Source organism: Eptesicus fuscus, chromosome 20, assembly GCF_027574615.1.
Source record: "Eptesicus fuscus isolate TK198812 chromosome 20, DD_ASM_mEF_20220401, whole genome shotgun sequence".
Taxonomy (NCBI): Eukaryota; Metazoa; Chordata; class Mammalia; order Chiroptera; family Vespertilionidae; genus Eptesicus; species Eptesicus fuscus.
This window is the reverse complement of record NC_072492.1, coordinates 17,768,081-17,787,423: the sequence shown is the minus strand read 5'-3', so window position 1 is coordinate 17,787,423 and position 19,343 is coordinate 17,768,081. Positions and strand designations below refer to the sequence as shown.

The 19,343-nt window shown below is 37.7% G+C and overlaps 1 protein-coding gene and 1 non-coding gene across 3 annotated transcripts in view; both read left to right on the top strand.

The window, feature by feature from the left end:
• CPD (carboxypeptidase D) overlaps positions 1-19,343 on the top strand; it is a 59,051-nt gene that overhangs the window by 34,566 nt on the left and 5,142 nt on the right. For both annotated transcript variants that reach the window (XM_028155007.2, XM_008147855.3), the window contains exons 9-20: positions 717-819; positions 1,295-1,437; positions 3,500-3,669; positions 5,111-5,434; positions 7,771-7,966; positions 10,169-10,304; positions 11,477-11,608; positions 12,393-12,488; positions 12,594-12,658; positions 15,859-15,990; positions 16,531-16,716; positions 17,023-17,122. In XM_028155007.2, coding sequence (XP_028010808.2) covers positions 717-819; positions 1,295-1,437; positions 3,500-3,669; positions 5,111-5,434; positions 7,771-7,966; positions 10,169-10,304; positions 11,477-11,608; positions 12,393-12,488; positions 12,594-12,658; positions 15,859-15,990; positions 16,531-16,716; positions 17,023-17,122 — 1,783 coding nt within the window. The remainder of the gene's footprint in view (positions 1-716; positions 820-1,294; positions 1,438-3,499; positions 3,670-5,110; positions 5,435-7,770; positions 7,967-10,168; positions 10,305-11,476; positions 11,609-12,392; positions 12,489-12,593; positions 12,659-15,858; positions 15,991-16,530; positions 16,717-17,022; positions 17,123-19,343) is intronic.
• Positions 19,187-19,316, top strand: LOC114233878 (small nucleolar RNA SNORA65). Its single transcript, XR_003620066.1, has one exon. It is a non-coding gene; the product is annotated as a small nucleolar RNA SNORA65 (small nucleolar RNA).

Genomic DNA, 19,343 nt, shown 5'->3' with positions numbered 1-19,343 from the left:
TTTTCTTTTCACAAAGGGCACCAAGACAATTTAATGGGTCGTGGGCTTGATCCCCAATAGGGGGCATGCAGGAGGCAACCCATCCATGCTTCTCGTTCTTTCTCTTTCCTCCCTATCTCTCTAAAAATAATAAAAAAATATATATATGTATTATATATATTTTTTTAAAGAGAGCTGTTTCGAGGAGTAGTGTCTTTTCTTTAGAAGACAATAGGTGCAACCAGTTGTAACAGGAAAAGGTAATTGCACAGAATGCAATCAAAGCATTGAGGAGCCATTTCAGTCCCCCTCAAAGTTGAGAAAGCTGCTTACTGCATGTTGTATGTGAATTATCTTTTCTGGACTTTAAGATTCTTCAAAACATGAAATGAAAGTATGAATATGAACAGGTGTGGGTTTGTTTGTTTTTTTAGTTTTTTTAAAAGAGTAGTTGGGTTGGTTTAAATACTTTAGTTGTGAGTGAGAAATAAAGTCCAATTTGTTTACAAAGCATATTTAATTTTGATTAAAAATAGATAATGAAACATTTAAAAAATCTTAATGGTATAGACATCTATGCATTGAAAAGCCTCATTGCTTCCCTTGGCTTTATGTCCCGTTAAGCCCCACATACACCATATTAAGTAACTGCTTTTATTTTTCCTTATCCTCCCTGGGGTTTGTTCTTTATACAGATACAAAAAAATACAAATAAAGATTCTGTTTTCCCCCCTCAGGAAAATTCCCAGATGTTTCAAGGTAGACCTTGCAAGAATATATACCCTAATGAATACTTTCCTCATGGAATAACAAATGGAGCTAATTGGTATAATGTCCCAGGTAAACATTCATTTATATTAAGGTCATATAATTTGATGAATTTTCTGTTTCCCTGGATGATGCTTCTTGTTACTAATTTTTTCAATTTTGAGAAAGACTCATTATTTTCAAGATATTGTTTAGTTTAAAACATTCAGATAACCTTTTCCAGTGTTTTTACATTTGGTGCACATTGAATAAAAATAATGCACTAAAACTTGATAAAAGTGTTATATTTTTATCTCTGACTATTACAAAGAGCCTTAGAAGTGCTAATAAGACATGAGTAAGCTGCTCTTGAATTCTTGAACGTGAAAGTACAAGTGTTTTACCTGTACCACAAGCATCAAACAGCTCTCAAATGAACACATTATTGCTTTTCAACCAATGCTGAGAAAAGATGAATTTGGTTTTTCACTGGGAATGTTGCTTACCTTTTAGGATCTGAATTAGGATTTCTTCAGAGTGACTGATTATAATTTTTTTTATCCTTTAGGTGGTATGCAGGACTGGAACTATTTACAAACAAATTGCTTTGAAGTGACTATTGAACTAGGTTGTGTGAAATACCCATTTGAGAAGGATCTGCCAAAATTTTGGGAACAGAATCGAAGGTCTCTAATCCAATTTATGAAACAGGTGAGTACTCAGGAGCCAAGTATGGAATTTCTCCCAAGATCAAGAAGATACATGTGGTTTTCATGCAGTGTTTTTAAAAAATACACCCTTTTGAATTCCAGTTTGGCTTATTCATGTTTTAGTACATTTATCTAGCAAATTCATAGATGGAAATGAGTTTAATTTGTATGAATGGAAAAGAGTTGAAAATGATTAAACAATGTAGTGATGTTTTGCTCTTTATGGCTAGTGATCACTTTTTATCCTGTCTTTATAAAAGGCTAGCATTAATTGAATACACATGTAAGCATTTGTCAAGTGATAGGAAGATGGGCTGTGAGGTAAATACTTTTATTCTTTTTACTAGTGACCCGGTGCACGAAATTCGTGCACATTAAAAGGGGATTAATTAGAGGAAATTTTTAATATTGCTATTTGCCCTTTCTCTATTATAGAAGTGTCAGAGATGAAAGAAAATTAGTAAAATGTATATGAAAACCTTCCTCCTGTCAGAGTCTGGGGCTCACCACGGGACCCAGAGTCAAGTCCCCGCCCACCCACATGCACCTCAAAATTGTGTGAGACCCAGACCTGGCCGCGCCCCCCTGAGGTCCCCTTGTCAAGCCTCAGGTCCCCTGGCCCAGTGCCAGGACAGGGGGTGTGGCCTGAGGTCCTGCCAGGTGGGGGGCACAGCCTCAGGTCCCCGGCCCAGCACCAGGAGGGGGACGCAGCCTCAGGTCCACTGTCAAGCCCCACCAGCAGGAGGGTGCAGCCTCAGGTCCCCTGTCAAGCCCTGCTGGGCAGGGGCATGGCCTGAGTTCCCCTGACCCAGCACTGGGGGTGCACCTTGAGGTCCCCCGTCAAGCCCTGCTGGGTGGGGGGCACAGCCTGAGGTCCCCTGTCAAGCCCAGCCAGGCAGGGAGGTGCAGCCTCAGGTCCCCTGGCCCAGTGCTGGGGCTGGGGGGCGCGGCCTGAGGTCCCCTGTCAAGCCCCACGGCGGCGGGGGTGGGCGTAGCCTCAGGTCCTTGCTGATTGCTTGTTAAGGCTCCTTATGGGAACTTGGCCTCAGCTGTGGGTGCAGCCATCTTTGTGATGGAGTGATGGTCAATTAGCATATTTCCTCTTTATTAGATAGGATTTTTGCCAGTAGTTTAGTGTGAAATGATTTTCCTTTAGTTTTGATATGCATGGTGACCAATAGGTAAAGACTATAAGAAATATGCTAATAAGGATTAATTAATTATTAGGATAATTTAACATACTTTGTGCCAGCATTTTTCTGCTTTATTCTTTTTGCTGAGTGTAATGGTATAAAGGCTCTGAGTTTGCATACTAATTTTTAAAAACATTTTCTAAAAATTTTTGAATATACAGAAAAGTTATACAACAAACACAGTAAATACTTTTATTCCTTCACTTGGATTTAACAGTTTTTAACATTTTGCTGTATTTGCTTTATTTAAATTATTCACACACATTTTTGCTGAACTATTTCAATGTAAATTACAGATGTTATACAGTATTTTACACCTAAGTATTTCAGAATGCATCTTCTAAAAATAAGGATATTCTCCTGTATGCCATCCCCAAATGCCATTATCTCACATAAGATAATTAACAGTTATTACCTAGTGTTATCTAAATTTCCCCTTCTTGTCCCCAAAACATCTTTTTATAGCTATATTTTAGAGCCAAGGTCAAGTCAAGTTTTATGTATTGCATTTGATTATTACATCTTTTACTCTCATTAGAATAGTCCTATTTTTTAATAACATTTTTCTTTTAAAGAAGCCAGATCAGTTTTCTTGAAGAATGTCCTATATTCTAAAATTGCCAGATGTGCAAAAGTTTAAACTGTGTATTTTATAATCCTTGTGATAAGACAAACCCTAGCCTATGAAAAATTAGCCTTTCAGAAACTAACGTATTTTGTTTAATAGGCGTTTACATTTAGCTTTACTCTGAACTCCCAAATTCCTTTTTGGTCCCCATGTTTACATTATTAACAATCTGTTATTTTGGATATGAGCTCCCAAAATAATAATAGTAGTTAATGATCTTGGTGTCTTTGTACTTTACCCAGGTTCATCAGGGTGTCAAAGGATTTGTCCTAGATGCCACGGATGGCAGAGGTATATTAAATGCCACCATTAGTGTTGCTGAAATCAATCACCCAGTGACTACTTACAAAACTGGAGATTACTGGCGTCTCTTGGTTCCAGGGACTTATAAAATCACAGCATCTGCTCAAGGGTGAGTGACTGAATACTTGGAAATTGAGCACTTGGGAATAAGGCAAGCATCGTTCCATTCTGGAAGGTTATTGCCAGAAAGCCCTAAAGAGTTAAGCAACCTTGAGTTTAACACTGGGAAGTTTAGAGCTGGTTACACATTTGACTCTCCTCTGGTTGCAAAGTGAGTATACAAACTTAGCAGATATAGGAATTTTGTGAAATTATGCACCTTGAACAGCGCATCAGATCACCTCCCCCTCTCAGATCACCTTCCCCCTTCCAGGTGTAAAGCCATAGTAAGTGATTTCCTTCACTATTAGTAACTATTCTGGGAAGTACCTGTTAGTTGGGAAAAAAGATTCCTGTTCTGCTGCATACTTCAATCATTTCCAATAAATACTCTTGAATAGACAGACATTTTTTTATTATTGTACATGTAATGTCTTATTGCTTCAGTAACATTTTCTCTCTTATTGTAAATTCTCTAAAAAAGGCCATTTGTATCTTTTTACAGGTTTTCTTTCCATAAAGATACATTTACTTAAAAATAGAAAATGAACTTACGACTTTTATTTTTTTTGAAAAAATAATAATTTTCTTTATTTCCCCCTCCTTTACATATAGCTTAGGACTGGAACCACCTATTTAATCTGCAACTTAAAATTTTTACCTTCTAGTCATTTTTTAAATGTTTTTATAAATGTAGATGTTACCAGTGCTATTTTCCCACCCCCTTACTAGCTATCTCACTGAAGTAAGGGTACCTGCCATTACTTCAATGAGATAGCTAGTAGGGAAAGAGAGAGAGAGAGAAACGTCCATTGGTTGCCTCCTACACGCTCCTGACCAGGTTTGTGTAGGAGCCAAGGTGTGTGCTCTTGTGCCCTTGACTGGGAATCAAACCTGCGACCCTTCAGTCCTTGGCCTGTGCTCTAACCCTGAGAAAAACTGGCCAGAACCTTTACCTTTTTTAAAAAAATGACTTTCAAATATCTAGTGGCCCACAAATTGGTGGATTAAACTTCCCACTAATGAGTAATGAGGTCTTTTCTGTTTTTCTTCCTTTTTGGCATAGTATTGGAAAAACTAAAGTAGCAAGGTATCTGAAAAATGGGGCAAGGATGATGTGCTTGGTAGATAATGTCCTAAGTTAGTACTTCTCAGACTTTTCCAACCTTATGTCCTGATAACAGACAAGTGAACTCAGATCCCAGGAGACATGGGGGTATCCACTGCAAGTACAAACTTGCTTTTGAAGTCATATATTTAACTTAAAATATCACTTACAGTCTACCCATCTCTGTTCTTTGTTTAATGTTTAAAATAAATATTAAATTTATCACAAATTTAAAAATTTGACTCTTTTAGGAAGATGCACCACGTTTATCTCAAGGCTTCCCCCAGAGCTGCTGTGCTCCAGCTGCAGAAGTGGGGCTCAGCCATGTCTCCTTTCCCCACAGGTATAATCCAGTTACCAAGAACGTGACCGTGAAGAGCGAAGGTGCTGTCCAGGTCAACTTCACACTTGTTCGATCTTCACCAGATTCAAACATTGAATCAAAGAAAGGAAAGGGAGATAGAACCAACACTGATGATGCCAGTGATCCAACTACCAAAGAGTTTGAAACTTTAATTAAAGACCTTTCAGCCGAGAATGGTTTGGAAGGCCTCATGTTACGCTCCTCCTCAAATCTGGCTCTTTATCGATACCACTCATACAAAGATTTATCAGAGTTTCTAAGAGGACTTGTGATGAACTACCCACATATTACAAATCTTACCAAGTAAGTGTCATCTTTCTGCTCTGCTTTTTCTTTCTCCCCCCCCCCCCCTTTTTTTTAAGAAGTTACATTCAGCACAGGCTATGTTGAATGGTTCCTATAATTTATTTGGAAGCTGAATATACAGAGTTAGAGTTCACTTATTTTGAAACATATTTGCTTGGAGAGCTTTCTAACAATGAATCTTGGAAACTTTTATGAGGAACATTGGAAGAGAACTACTGCTTAGATTAGCAATGTATGTCTTGTGCCTCCGGGAAATGTGAAATTACTCTTTCTAATGATTGCTTTGACTGATTTCAAACCCCTTTCACTTCTTAGCTGCAGATTCATGTTCTGACTACTTATTACTTAGTGTGTTTTATTTTGCTGGGTTAAGGGGCAAATTTGGAACTGTGAGCTCACCTGCAGGGATCATTCTTTTTTCAAATTAGAAAATGAAGCCTGGTTGCTGACATTTTCTGTACTCTAGTCCAACGGTTTTCAAACAGTATACTGCAAGAATTTTTAAAACATGCAGTACCTGACTGTTTATTCAGGGGCACTGACCTCTTTTCCCTCAGATTGTCAAAGAAAAAAGTAATAGCCAACACAACAATAGCCATCCGGTGTGAATGAATCCAAATTACACCTTTTTTTTGTCAGATTGGCAAAAAATAAAATACATTTTTGTGTGTGCCATGGGATGGAAAAGGTTGAAAATCGATACTCTAGTCGATCTATTCAGAGTTGAACAGTTGCTATTCCCACTTAAGGACATATGTGATTGACTGTTGATCTAAAAAAAATATGCAGTACTGGCTTATGTGAAACTGATGGCTGAGACAGCGTTTACCTTCCCTTTCTGGAGTTTCTCTATCTCACTTTCACTGTTTCATTATAAATCCTCTAGCTCTTATTACAGTTACTCCAAAATTATTTCCTTGATTTGTTGATTTTCATTATTCGCCTGTTGAGGGCCTTTAGTTGACATGTTGCCCTGAGCTTACAGTTCTCTGCTTACATGCCTAGTGAATATTATCTAGTTCTTTACTTTGTTTTTCTTCATTGGTCCTTTTAATTTTACCAGCCAATTTAGTTTCTCAAATACTGGTTGATAATGTCCATAGATGCTAAGAGTGATATATACTTTGGCAATATCCATTATCTCTCTTCCTCAACTGATTCTTGAATATTACTGCCCAATTTAGGATTTAATATTGTCATCTTAGATCCATATAGGGATTGCAGGCTTTCTTGTTTTAAAATAAAAAAATGGGAACTTATTTTGCTCTCCATTTACTTAGTCATTTAAGTTGGGTTTTTTTTAACCTTCCAATTCAAGATAACTTTTAAGTTAAATATTTTCCCCAAAATATGCAACACCTGTCAATGGTGGGCCACAAGAGAGTTTTAGGTGTTCCACCAATGGTGGTGCTAAGTACCATTGAATAGCATTGTCAGAAAGCAGTAATTTTCCTATTCTAGTAATCCTTCTCAATTTAATGTGAATATATTTCTCTATCTGATTAAATCTCCCATTGTACCAAAGAAAGCAGGCCTTAATATCAGAGCTCTTGGGCAAGCAGAGCATTTTAAATCATTTTTACTGTGATACTGGTATTACATTTATAGTAAAGTATAAAGTATCTAAATTAATTTAGATTTTAAAAGATTCTCTACATGTGTGTATATTTATATTTTTCTAAGTGAGTCGGTTGAAAAGATATATGCTAACTAAATATTAACGTAGATTATAGAGGATAGAACAAGTATTATGAAAATGATATGAGAATGACTGGATTTGGAGGAATGCCAAGCTAAATCATAACCTTTTGTCACTTCTCTTTGGTCAAAAATACTAAATTTAAAAAAAAAACCTTTATTGTTGAAAGTATTACATATGTTCCCTTGTTTCCCTCATTGACCCCATCTAGCCCACCCCAGGCCTTCACCACTCTATTGTCTGTGTCCATGGGTTATGAATATATGCATACAAGTTCTTTAGTTGATCTCTTCCCACCCACCAACCCAGCCCCCCCTTTCCTCTGAGACTCAACAGTCTGTTCCATGCTTCTATGTCTCTGGATCTATTTTGTTCATTAGATTCCACATATGAGTGAGATCATGTGATATTTGTCTTTCTCTGACTGGCTTAGCCTCTGAGACAGCATGGAGGGCCCTGGGAAGTATTACGCTAAGTGAAATAAAACTAATTTTCTTCAAGTCTTCTGGCACAAGGACTTATTTTTTAAAACCTTGTTTTGTTTTCATTTTTTGTTTTAAAATTTTTTATGTCAGCATTAATATTATATAATGCTTGATTACTTGATGAATTTTTGTTTCTTGGTTTTTGAAAGTTTGGGACAGAGTGCTGAATATCGTCAAATTTGGTCTCTTGAAATATCCAATAAGCCTAATGTATCTGAGCCTGAAGAACCAAAGATTCGTTTTGTTGCTGGTATCCATGGAAATGCTCCAGTTGGAACTGAATTGCTTTTGGCTCTGGCAGAATTTCTCTGCCTAAACTACAAAAGGAACCCCGCTGTTACCCAAGTAAGAGAATAGCCTGTTTTGACATGTTTTAAAAGGAAAAAGCTCAGTGGTAAACATTGATATTGAGGCATCATTTTGAAATTTTAATTTAATTTCTTGTTAGATTTTACACAAAGGCACTTTTAGTGCCTTATAAACTTTACTCTTTAAAAATGGACCATCTTTGTATATACTCATTGTTAATATGTCTTTCTATTATATTTCTTTGGCTACAATTAAGAGCCATAGATTTTCACTCAATTCTCTACTCCCTTATTTAATAGTCAAGTTATTGTTCCAATCTTTACTTACAGTTTTGTATATTCTAACTTGAGGGACTTTCATTCCTAGTTACTTATAACTAGGAAACCACAGGGAAAATGAGGTAAAAGACAATAGTTTTCCTTTTTATTTTTATGTAATAAATGCAAAATTATTGGACATCTTGGGGGACTAGAGATTTCAGGAAAAGCAATATGGCATTATCTACTTTAACCATCTGTGACTACAAAGAAGAACTTTGATTCATAGGCTTGGTCACATATGATTAAGCAGTCTAGTTCTGTGTTGTTGGAGAGAACTGAAGGAAAGAGTGTGCATCCTACTAGAACACTCACTAATTGGCACTGTGTATAGAACGTAGGAAAGGAGAAAGGAACTAATATCTGTTTAATACCTACTGTCTGCCAGATTCTATACCAAGTACTTTACATCCATCTTAATTTAATCACCAACCCTCTAATTATGTTACCTCCTTTTTACACATGTGAAAACAGACAGCTAGTAAGTGGTAAAATGGATTAAACCCAAGTGTGTCTTACTCTAAAGCCTGTGTTGTTTTGTTATACCGAACTGCCTCCCCTAAAAGATTTGGAAAGAATTGATGTCATGATTAGGATCAGAAAGAAACTGGGATTAGATGAGATTGATTTATATCAGACTTGATCAAAAAGTATTTTACAATCTTAGGCAAAGTAAACTTTATTAACTTTTTCATATAAGTTGCAAGGAGTATCTTAAAACATTTTTTGTTCTTTTTAAAATGGAAGAATACCTAAGACAGTGATTCTCAACCCTGGCTACACATTAGGAACATCTAGGAAGGTTTTTAAAAATAAGCAGTGACTGGGTCCCACCCCCTAGAGGCATCAATATTCCTTGAAAAGCTACTAAGAGTCTAATATTTGAGCAGAGTTGCTACCTACTGACCTTATGATTCTAAGAGACTATATATAGCCCTAGGTAAAACACCTACCAGGAATTTCAAAACTCCTGGTTTATGAGAATTTTCCTCACTGGTCTTATTGGACTTGAACTCTAGATCCCTTTAGATTGTCATTTGTCTTGAGCTACAGGTCAGAATTGCCTGGCAAGTTCAAGAAAATATACACATAGTTAGAGACCTGTGGTGAAGCTAAAGCATGTATACTTTAGAAAAATATCTCCCCAGAGGAGAGATTTAAGAACCAATTAATTAAAGGATCTCAAATATTTTCAAACTATAGACTATTTTAACAGAATAAATAAACCAGGAATTAACTGTTAGAAATATATGAGATGAAGTATATCAGAAATTAGTTCATGCCACATAGGTAGCTATCGATGCCTGTAAATTATTTGGAGAAGAAATTATTGTGGGTAAGACAAATAACCTCCTACCTTTTTTTTTTTTTACATACTGATTTCAACTCTTTTATCTCATTGTTTCCAGACATACATTACCATTTGTCAGATTATAGATATCAGTTTTTAATCTGGAAAATACAGCCTTACCATTATTGATTTAAGCCAGCAGTTACCAAACTTTTTCTACAAAGGGCCACGTGGTATACTGTATATTTCAGGCTTTGTGGGACAAATGTTCTGTTACAATTACTCAGCTTGACAATTGCAGCACAAAAAGTGTTATGGCCTGAGCATGACTATGTACCAATAAAACTTTATTTATATAGCAAATAACATGCTGGATTTAGCCTGCAGACAGTGATCTCTGATCTTTGTTGTAAATCATCAGGATGTCTCTGTGAACATTAGTTCTATGGTAGTTTTTTGTTGTTATTTTTAGTGTAGTTGAAGTAAGAGATTATTTTTATTTTTTAGTTCTGCCATTTAAATCTGTGTTTAAACCAAACAATAAAGATTTTCCGTTTGAGTCATGGTAGGTAGGTACCTTTTGATTCCACATATAGCTAATAAATTCATTGACTTCTGTTTCTATTTTAGTTGGTTGACAGGACTAGAATTGTGATTGTCCCTTCTCTAAATCCAGATGGGCGAGAGAGAGCACAAGAGAAAGACTGTACTTCAAAGATAGGACAAACAAATGCTCGTGGCAAAGACCTGGATACAGACTTTACAAGTAAGACTAATTTTTAGGCTATTAAAGTAATTTGCAGATAATTCTTTTTCTTTTTGCTGGGGGATCAGTTGATCCTATTTTGCATATGAGCATTGGGGTACTTTTTTCTAGGTGGTACATATAAGGTATAAATACATCTACAAATCTTTTCAAATTTTTCTCCTTTATATTTTGTAAAAGTAATTCAAGTTTTTTCTTAAAAATTAAATCAATAATATTGGGGGTGGGTTTCATCACTAGTCATACAGAGATGTTAATTATCTCTCTCTGCCCTTCCACATACGTGTGTGCACAGATACACACACATACACATGCATGTGATGTGTGTATGTTGGTTTGGAGGGACCTGTTTCTTATTTAGGTAGGGTCATCTTTTATCATATTGTTCTGCAATAGTTTTTATTGGATATATCATTGACATCTTTCCATTTCAGTACTTACAGATCTCTAACATTCTTACTAATGGCATTTTAGTATGGTACTGATGTGTGGTAATACTCTGTTTCATTCAACCAAACCTTAGGCATTTAGTTTCGTTTTAATTCTTTGACTGTGTGAACAATGCTGCAAAAACACCCTGCTTTCTGAAAATCTCTCATTTTCCTTCAAAGATAGGTTATATATATTCCCTAAATTATGTAATTATTTATTCATTTATTTATTTATTTACTTTTAATCCTCACCCAAGGATATGCTTTTATTGATTTTAGAGATAGAGGAAAGAAGAAAGAGAAAGAGAGAGAGAGCGTGCGTGTTGATGTGAGAGAGAAACATAGATTGATTGCCTCCTGTATGCACTCCAACCAGAAATCAAACCGACAAGCTTTTGGTGCACAGGACAACGCTCCAACCCAACTGAGCCACCTGGCAGGGACTTCCTAAATTATTTTTAAAGAAGGATATGTTCTTCCCTTTTTGTTTTCAGTACGAATTTTCTTAAACTTGCTTAGAGTCATTAATCTTTACACAGTTATCTTGCAGTATGTAAACTCAAAATAACCTACCTTTTAAAATGTATCTTTCTTGTTTGAAATAGTGGCTTATGGAGTAATAAAGTATTTACTATAGATTTCATGTTAGCCTTCTGATTGTGTTCAAGTACAGAATATTTTCTTAACTACTCATACTAAACTTTTAAAACTTATTGGATATTTTACCTTTTACTTTTTTAGATAATGCTTCCCAGCCTGAGACTAAAGCCATCATTGAAAATTTGATTCAAAAACAGGACTTCAGTCTTTCTGTAGCCTTAGATGGCGGTTCAGTGCTGGTCACATACCCATATGATAAGCCAGTACAAACAGGTATGTAGAATGTCACTTTATATATATATACTGTTTGAACTTCGATAGGAAATTCTAGTAAAGTCCCTTCTAACTTTTTTTAAAATGATGAGCATTTGAGCACACTCCCTGAGCAAATAACTAGCCCGATATGATTGTATATATATCAACAGTTCAAACAGTTCCTTGTAAGAGAGAGGTCAGATCTAATGATGGCCTAGCTTTGTTGAGTGTAGCCATCTTGTCACATCTGTTCAGTTTAGTCCACGAGCATTTATTGAGCAATTATTATGTCTGTAACATTGAGAATATAAAAAAGTGAATAAGACACAATGCCTGCCTCAAGAAACTCATATGTAACCAAATATTAACAATAGAGAATTGCCCTTCCCTGCTTTAAACCTTGATTGACTAGTTGTACCTTATGGTGTGTTAAACAATGGCTTCTTTGGGGCCATTGTATATGGAGATAGTTTGTGTCATTTTCAATGCAGCTTACAAGGAAATAGTATTATTAGGCCACAATTGCCCGAAAATGTGGTAAAACATACCAAACATGCCATTATTTTGGTAGTATAGCTTATTTGCTAAACTAACCATTAATACCTTTGAATGTAAGGAAGATGTGTACCTGTTTAGTCAAATTATTCTGGGTTAAATAGAACCACATGATTAATTCTAGTAACTCCTCAATAAACTTCAGTGAAGTGCAAGGAAGAGAGAAAGATGACTTGTATCCATGAAGTTGAACTTGGAGAGAACCCTTTTGGATTTCTCCATTGACTTCTGAATTTTTCCTTTGTAGTGGAAAACAAAGAGACTCTGAAGCATTTGGCATCTCTTTATGCAAATAATCATCCATCAATGCACTTGGGTCAGCCCAGTTGCCCAAATAAGTCAGGTAGGTATTTTCGCTACCCCTTGTCATTGTTGTTGCTGCTTTGGGCAAGGGAAGGAGTCTTGCCTTATGGTTTTGTTGATCCTACATCTATTAATGCTTTTATAGATGAGAATATTCCAGGAGGAATAATGCGTGGAGCAGAATGGCACAGCCACCTGGGCAGCATGAAGGTATGCTTTCTAGAATACAGTGAGAATGGAATTATAAATATTATCCAGTGACTGTTCTGATATAAGCAAAATGAATGACATCTGCTTCATGGGTTTCTTGACATGATAACCTTCAATTTAATCTATGACAGCACTTGTGGGTTGTTGTTTTTTTGCTATTTTTATAATTTTTAATTGTACAATTTAGTGACATTAATTATATTTACAATGTTGTGCAACCATCATCAGTTCAAACCATTTATTCCCACAACTTTTTCATTACCCCAAACAGAAACTCCCCACCCACTAAACAATAGCTCCTTGTTCCACCCAGCCCCTATTAACCTCTAACCTACTTTATATCTCTGTGTGTGCCTAGTCTAGGTATTTTATGTAAGTGGAATGATGCAATATTTGTCCTTTTGTGTCTAGCTTTTTTCACTTAACATAATGTTTATTTTATAGTATGTATTAGTACTCCATTCTTTTTTATAGCTGAATAATGTTCTATTTATGTACATACCACAATTTGTTTATCAGTTCATCTGTTGATGAATACTTGAGTTGTTCCACCTTTTGGCTCTTGAGAATAATGTATAATGGACATGTGTGTACAAGTATCTGTTTGAACCCGTGTTTTTAATTCTTTTGGGTATATACCTGGAAGTGGAATTAGTGGTCAGATTCTAATTCTAAGTTTAACTTTTTGAAGAACTACCAAATTGTTTTTCATATCAGTCAAACTGTTTTACATTCCTACCTGCATTGTAGAAGAGTTCCACTTTATTCACATCCTTGCCAATACTTTTATTTTCCATTTTTAAAATTATAGCCATTCTAGTAAGTGTGAAGTAGTACCTCATTATAATTTTGATTTGCTTTTCTGAGATGACTTATGATGTTGAGCATCTTTTCATGTGCTTATTAGCCACGTGCATATCTACTTTGGAGAATCTATTCAAGTCTATTGCCCATTTTAAAATTGGGTTGTCTTTTTGTTGTTGAATTATAAGAATTCTTTATATACTTTGGATATTAAACCCTTATCAGATGTTTGATTTATTACTAGTTTGTCCCATTTGTAGGTTGTTCTTTCAGTTTCTTGAAAATGTCCTTTGATGCACAAAAGTTTTTAATTTTGATTGTCATTTTAACTATTTTTTGTTGTTGCTCATACTTTTGTTGTTATATCTAAGAATTCATTGCAAAATCTAAGGTCATGAACATTTACCCCTGTGCTTTCTTCTAATGAGTTTTATGGATTTAGCTTTTATATTTGAGTTGAGTTGGTGGTGCTTTTTAGTATGTGTATGTTTTGTTGTTGTTAATCTTCACCCAAGGATATTTTTTCCATTGCTTTTCAAAGAGAGTGGAAAGGAGGGAGGGAGAGGGAGAGAGACAGAGGAGAGAGAGAAACATTGATGTGAGAGAGACACATCGATTGGTCACCTCCTGCACGTGTCCCAACCGGGACCGGTATCGAACCTGCAACCCAGGTACATGTCCTTGACCAGGAATCAGACCCACGACCCTTCGGTTCGAGGGCCAACGCTGTAACTGCTGAGGCACACCAGCCAGCCCTTGTCAAAAATCAATTGACCATAGTTGTATGGGCTTTTTTCTGGACTCTCACATCTATTCCATTGGTCTATATGTCTCTTCTTATGCCAGTATCACTGTTTTGATTATTGTAGCTTTGTAGTAAGTTTTGAAATTGGGAAGTGTGAGCACTCCAACTTTATTATTTTCCAAGATTTTTTTGGCTATTGAAAGCTGTCTGTAATTCTATTTGAATTTGAATATTGTCTTTTTCTGCACAGAAAGGCTGTTGGAATTTTGTTAGAGGTTGTGTTGAATTTGTAGATCACTTTGGGTGACATCTCAACAGTATTGTCTTCTTAACCATGAGCACAGTATGTCTTTTCATTTACTTAGGTGTTCTTTAATTTCTTTCTGACAGTATTTTAATTGGTTGTCTATCCACTTCAAATTAGTCAGGAGTTGTTAGCTCAGTCATTATTTTCACACAGGCAACCAGAAAATTTACTTCATAAATATGTTACAGAATTCGTAACTACTAGTATATTACAAATAACTATGTTACAGAATTAATCAATTTGATCTAGAAGAGAGCAACACTCAATGTGCCATGAGAAATTAAAGACAGAAAAGGTTACACCTAGTCAGAGATGTAGCCTTCTCTTCATAGAGGACGTGGCATTGGGTGCAGAGATGGTGAGTCAGCAGGACATTTCAGAAAGAGGAAGCAGTATGGGCAGAGGTCAGTAGCAGTCTAGTTTAGTTAGAATGTGGGGTACCATGGAGAGCAATGGAAGACAAGAATGGGAAGAGAGTTTGGGGATTTGAATGCTTTGTTTTCGTAAGGAATGGGAAGCCACTGAAGGTTTTAAGCAGATATATAATGACATGATCTAAACTGTTCTATGGGAAAAGTAATCTCTTGGCAGTGGGTTAAGGTAGTTTGGAAGAAGAGATATTGTGGTACAGAGAGACTGGTTTAGAATAGCTTAGACAAATAAGAATAAAAGCCTAGATTGGGGCAGTGGCAGTGGGGCTGGAGTCACAGGATAAGTTTCAGAGATATTGTTGGGGTAGAAGTGACAGGATTTAGCAAATTATGGATGATAGCAAGACATTGAAGTCAGAGCCGAGATTTCATGTCTATGTGAGAAAATGAGTTAATACTATTAACTGGATTACAAAAAGGAACAGGTTTGGGGGAAAGGTGTTAAGTTAGGTTTTGGAATCTGTTTACACAAGCAGGTTAATTGCTTTATTGTAAGCAGTGGCTTGAGGCTGCAGGTTGAAAGTATTAGAGGACAAGTGTTAGTGCTTCTACCTCCAGAGTCCGCAGTGAAGTTCTAGGGTTTAGAGGGAAGCTAGTCTATTGCATGTACTTATTCATTCATTTATTCAGCAAACCCTGATGCACCTCTTGCCAGACACTGGGAAGCACTGGAGACACAAAAATGAATTAGACATAGTCTCTGGTCTCAATGGCCCTCCTAGCAGCAGCCATGTTTGTGACTGATTATGATACCGAGTGATTTATTTATATTTGCTATAAAATACTTTACAGATTCTTTGTTTACATCACTTGGGTTTTCTTTTTATTCCATTTATTCTATTTGTTGCAATACAAAGCTTCACTCTTACTTTTATTAATTTTCTTACATTTACTTTTGAATTTTATATTCCAGGATTATAGTGTCACCTATGGCCACTGCCCGGAAATCACAGTGTACACAAGCTGCTGCTACTTTCCTAGTGCAGCACAGCTCCCTTCCTTGTGGGCAGAAAATAAAAAATCTCTTCTTAGCATGTTGGTGGAGGTGAGTCTTCCCCTTTTAACTAGAAGCAAACTCCCAGGAATATGTTCAATGAAAAGCTTTATCAAAACATTTTCTTAATCCTTTACCAGAGTTTATATTATTTATTTTAAATGTATATAGAAAGGAAAATGTTTTTTCAATTTATATTGCCTGAATAGGTACCATGAGTTCACATATTTGGAATCTGCTGTGATTTAAGTAATTTAACCCTGTGAGATGTTGCAGTTTTTTTCATTTGACTATCACACAGAGACAGTGTACTATGGCAGAAAGTAAATCATTGAAGTCATCAGAAGATTTGGGTTCTAACACTTTCAGCTTTGACTCTACTAAAGTTCTCTTTTCCTTTATCACTCTACCTCTTTGCCTCTGACGCAGTGAATGAGTAGCAAACAAGGTCAGAGTCAGTGAGGAAGGACAAATAAACCAGTCTTATGGGGGGTTGTTGTTTTGTTTGTTGTTTTTGTCATGCCTCAAACTATTGCCTCTAGACCATCTGACATTATGAAAACATAAATTTATATTTTAAATATTTTTCAGGTTCACAAGGGAGTTCATGGATTTGTTAAAGATAAGACTGGAAAACCAGTCTCTAATGCAGTCATTGTACTCAATGAAGGAATAAAGGTACACACAAAAGAGGGTGGCTACTTCCATGTCCTCTTAGCGCCAGGTGTCCATAACATCAATGCCATCGCAGATGGGTATCAGCAACAACATTCGCAGGTAAGAAACTCAAATTGAGTAGTATTATGTAAATTCTTATTCTTAATAGTACTTCTATTTTATTTTGAAACTCTTATTAGAAAGCATGTGAGGAATAAAGAAATAAAAGTGTCACCAATTCTTGATTCTGATATCTTATTATCTTGCTATCTTTTAGCAACAAAAGGGAAATTTTTTATAGCATTTGTATACTTTAGATGACAATGAATCATTTCTTTGGTTTGCTATAATGTCCCTCGGGATACAGCAGGGATACAATATACCTGAAGTAAACTTTTTCCTAATTCTTGTACCTTATCTTTCCAGGTCTTTGTGCATCATGATGCAGCTAGTTCTGTGGTCATAGTCTTCGACACAGATAACCGGATATTTGGTTTGCCAAGGGAGCTTGTGGTAACTGTATCAGGTAAACAAATGTAAATTTTTGGCAGTTGAAGTTAACACTAGTCCTGACATTTTGCGAATTGACCACCTCTATAATCACCTGAAGCTAATCACTTTTCTTCTAATGTCTCCTTTTCTAACATGAATTTTCTGGAACACGGTTCTCCCATGTTTTTTCATGGCTTGCTTCCTCACATTTTCAGGTCTGTACTCAAATGTCATCTCCACAGAGCCCTTCCCTGATCACCCTGGCTAAAATAGTACCCCTGCCACTATCTCCAACCCACGTGCTTCTATTATAGCACTTATCACTATCTGACATTATACTAGAGGCCCAGTGCATGGATTCATGCACCAGTGGGTACCCTCGGCTTGGCCTGCACCCTCTCGCAATCTGGGACCCCTCAGGGGATGTTGGATAGCCAGTTTCGGCCTGATCCCCGCAGGCCTGATCCAGACAGAAGGGAGCCCAATCCCCTCGGCCCAATCCCCACAGGCCTCATCCAGACAGGAGGGAGTCTGATCCCCACAGGCCCGATCCAGACAGGAGGGAGCCCGATCCCCACAGGCTTCATCAGACAGGAGGGAGTCCGATCCCCACAGGCCCGATCCAGACAGGAGGGAGCCCGATCCCCACAGGCTTCATCAGACAGGAGGGAGTCCGATCCCCGCAGGTCCAATCCAGACAAGAGGGAGCCCAATCCCCGCAGGCCCAATCCCCACAGGCCTCATCCAGACAGGAGGGAGTCCGATCCCCGCAGGCCCGATCCTCACAGGAGGGAGTCTGATCCCTGCAGGCCCGATCCAGACAGGAGGGAGTCCGATCCCCGCAGGCCCGATCCTCACAGGAGGGAGTCCGATCCCCGCAGGCCCGATCCAGACAGGAGGGAGTCCAATCCCCACAGGCCCGATCCTCACAGGAGGGAGTCCGATCCCCGCAGGCCCGATCCAGACAGGAGGGAGTCCGATCCCCGCAGGCCTGATCCTCACAGGAGGGAGTCCGATCCCCGCAGGCCCGATCCAGACAGGAGGGAGTCCGATCCCCGCAGGCCCGATCCTCACAGGAGGGAGTCCGATCCCCGCAGGCCCAATCCAGACAGGAGGGAGTCCAATCCCCACAGGCCCGATCCTCACAGGAGGGAGTCCGATCCCCGCAGTCCCGATCCTCACAGGAGGGGAGTCCGATCCTCACAGGAGGGAGCCCGATCCTGTGCATTGAGTGTCTGTCCTCTGGTGGTCAGTGCGCGTCATAGTGACCAGTTGACCGGTCCTTCGGTCGCTTAGGCTTTTATATTATGTATAGTTAGTCATTTATTTGTCTATAGTCAGTCTCTCCAAGGGTCTTAATGAAGAGTTGTTGACTCAATGAATGATTTGCTTTATATTAAGATCATAAGCCCCTTGAACTATGACTTACGTTATTTCTGTTTTTCCATGATCTTGGAAGGAGGAAATATTTGTTTTCTCTAGGATTAATGTGTGCAGTTGCTTAAATTACTGAAAGATTAGAAAGAAAACATTATGTGGTAAAAGATATGCTGATCTTTTTGACACAAAGAGCCTTGGTTCATTTTTAAATGCAACTTGAATTTAACGCAAAATAACCAAGTTTTTTTTTTTTTAACGTATTTTTATTGATTTTAGAGAGGAAGGGAGAGGGAAAGAGAGATAGAAACATCAATGATGAGAGAGAATCATTGATTGGCTGCCTTATGCATGCCCCCTACTGGGGATCGAGCCCACCACCCAGGCATGTGACCTTGACTGGAATCGAACCCGGGACCCTTCAGTGCACAAGCCCATGCTCTATCCACTGAGCCAAACCAGCTAGTGCCAACCAAGTTTTATTACAGGGTGTATGGGGAAAAGATCCCTAGTTGAAGGAGAGTGGTGTATTGGAAACATGGTCAGATCAGAGGGCCTGTTGTGGAGTGCTTAAAGTAGAGAGATCTCAGCTTGAACCAGATAAAGTATGGATCACTTAGTAATTAGAAACACAGGAGTGAGGATTTAGCCACGACTTAAATCTGGCTCTACCACCCATTTGCTGTTATGAACTTAATTTAAATTATGATTTTATTAGCCACCCGCCACTGCACCTGACCACTTCCCTGTTGTCTGGTGCATTCCAGTGGTGAGCTAAAACTAAACCCCAGCTTAGGAAACAGGGTTATTCTTCATGTGGATGACTCTGTGCCGAAAGCACGGGAACAACGAGGAAAAAGAAATTATGATTTTATTAT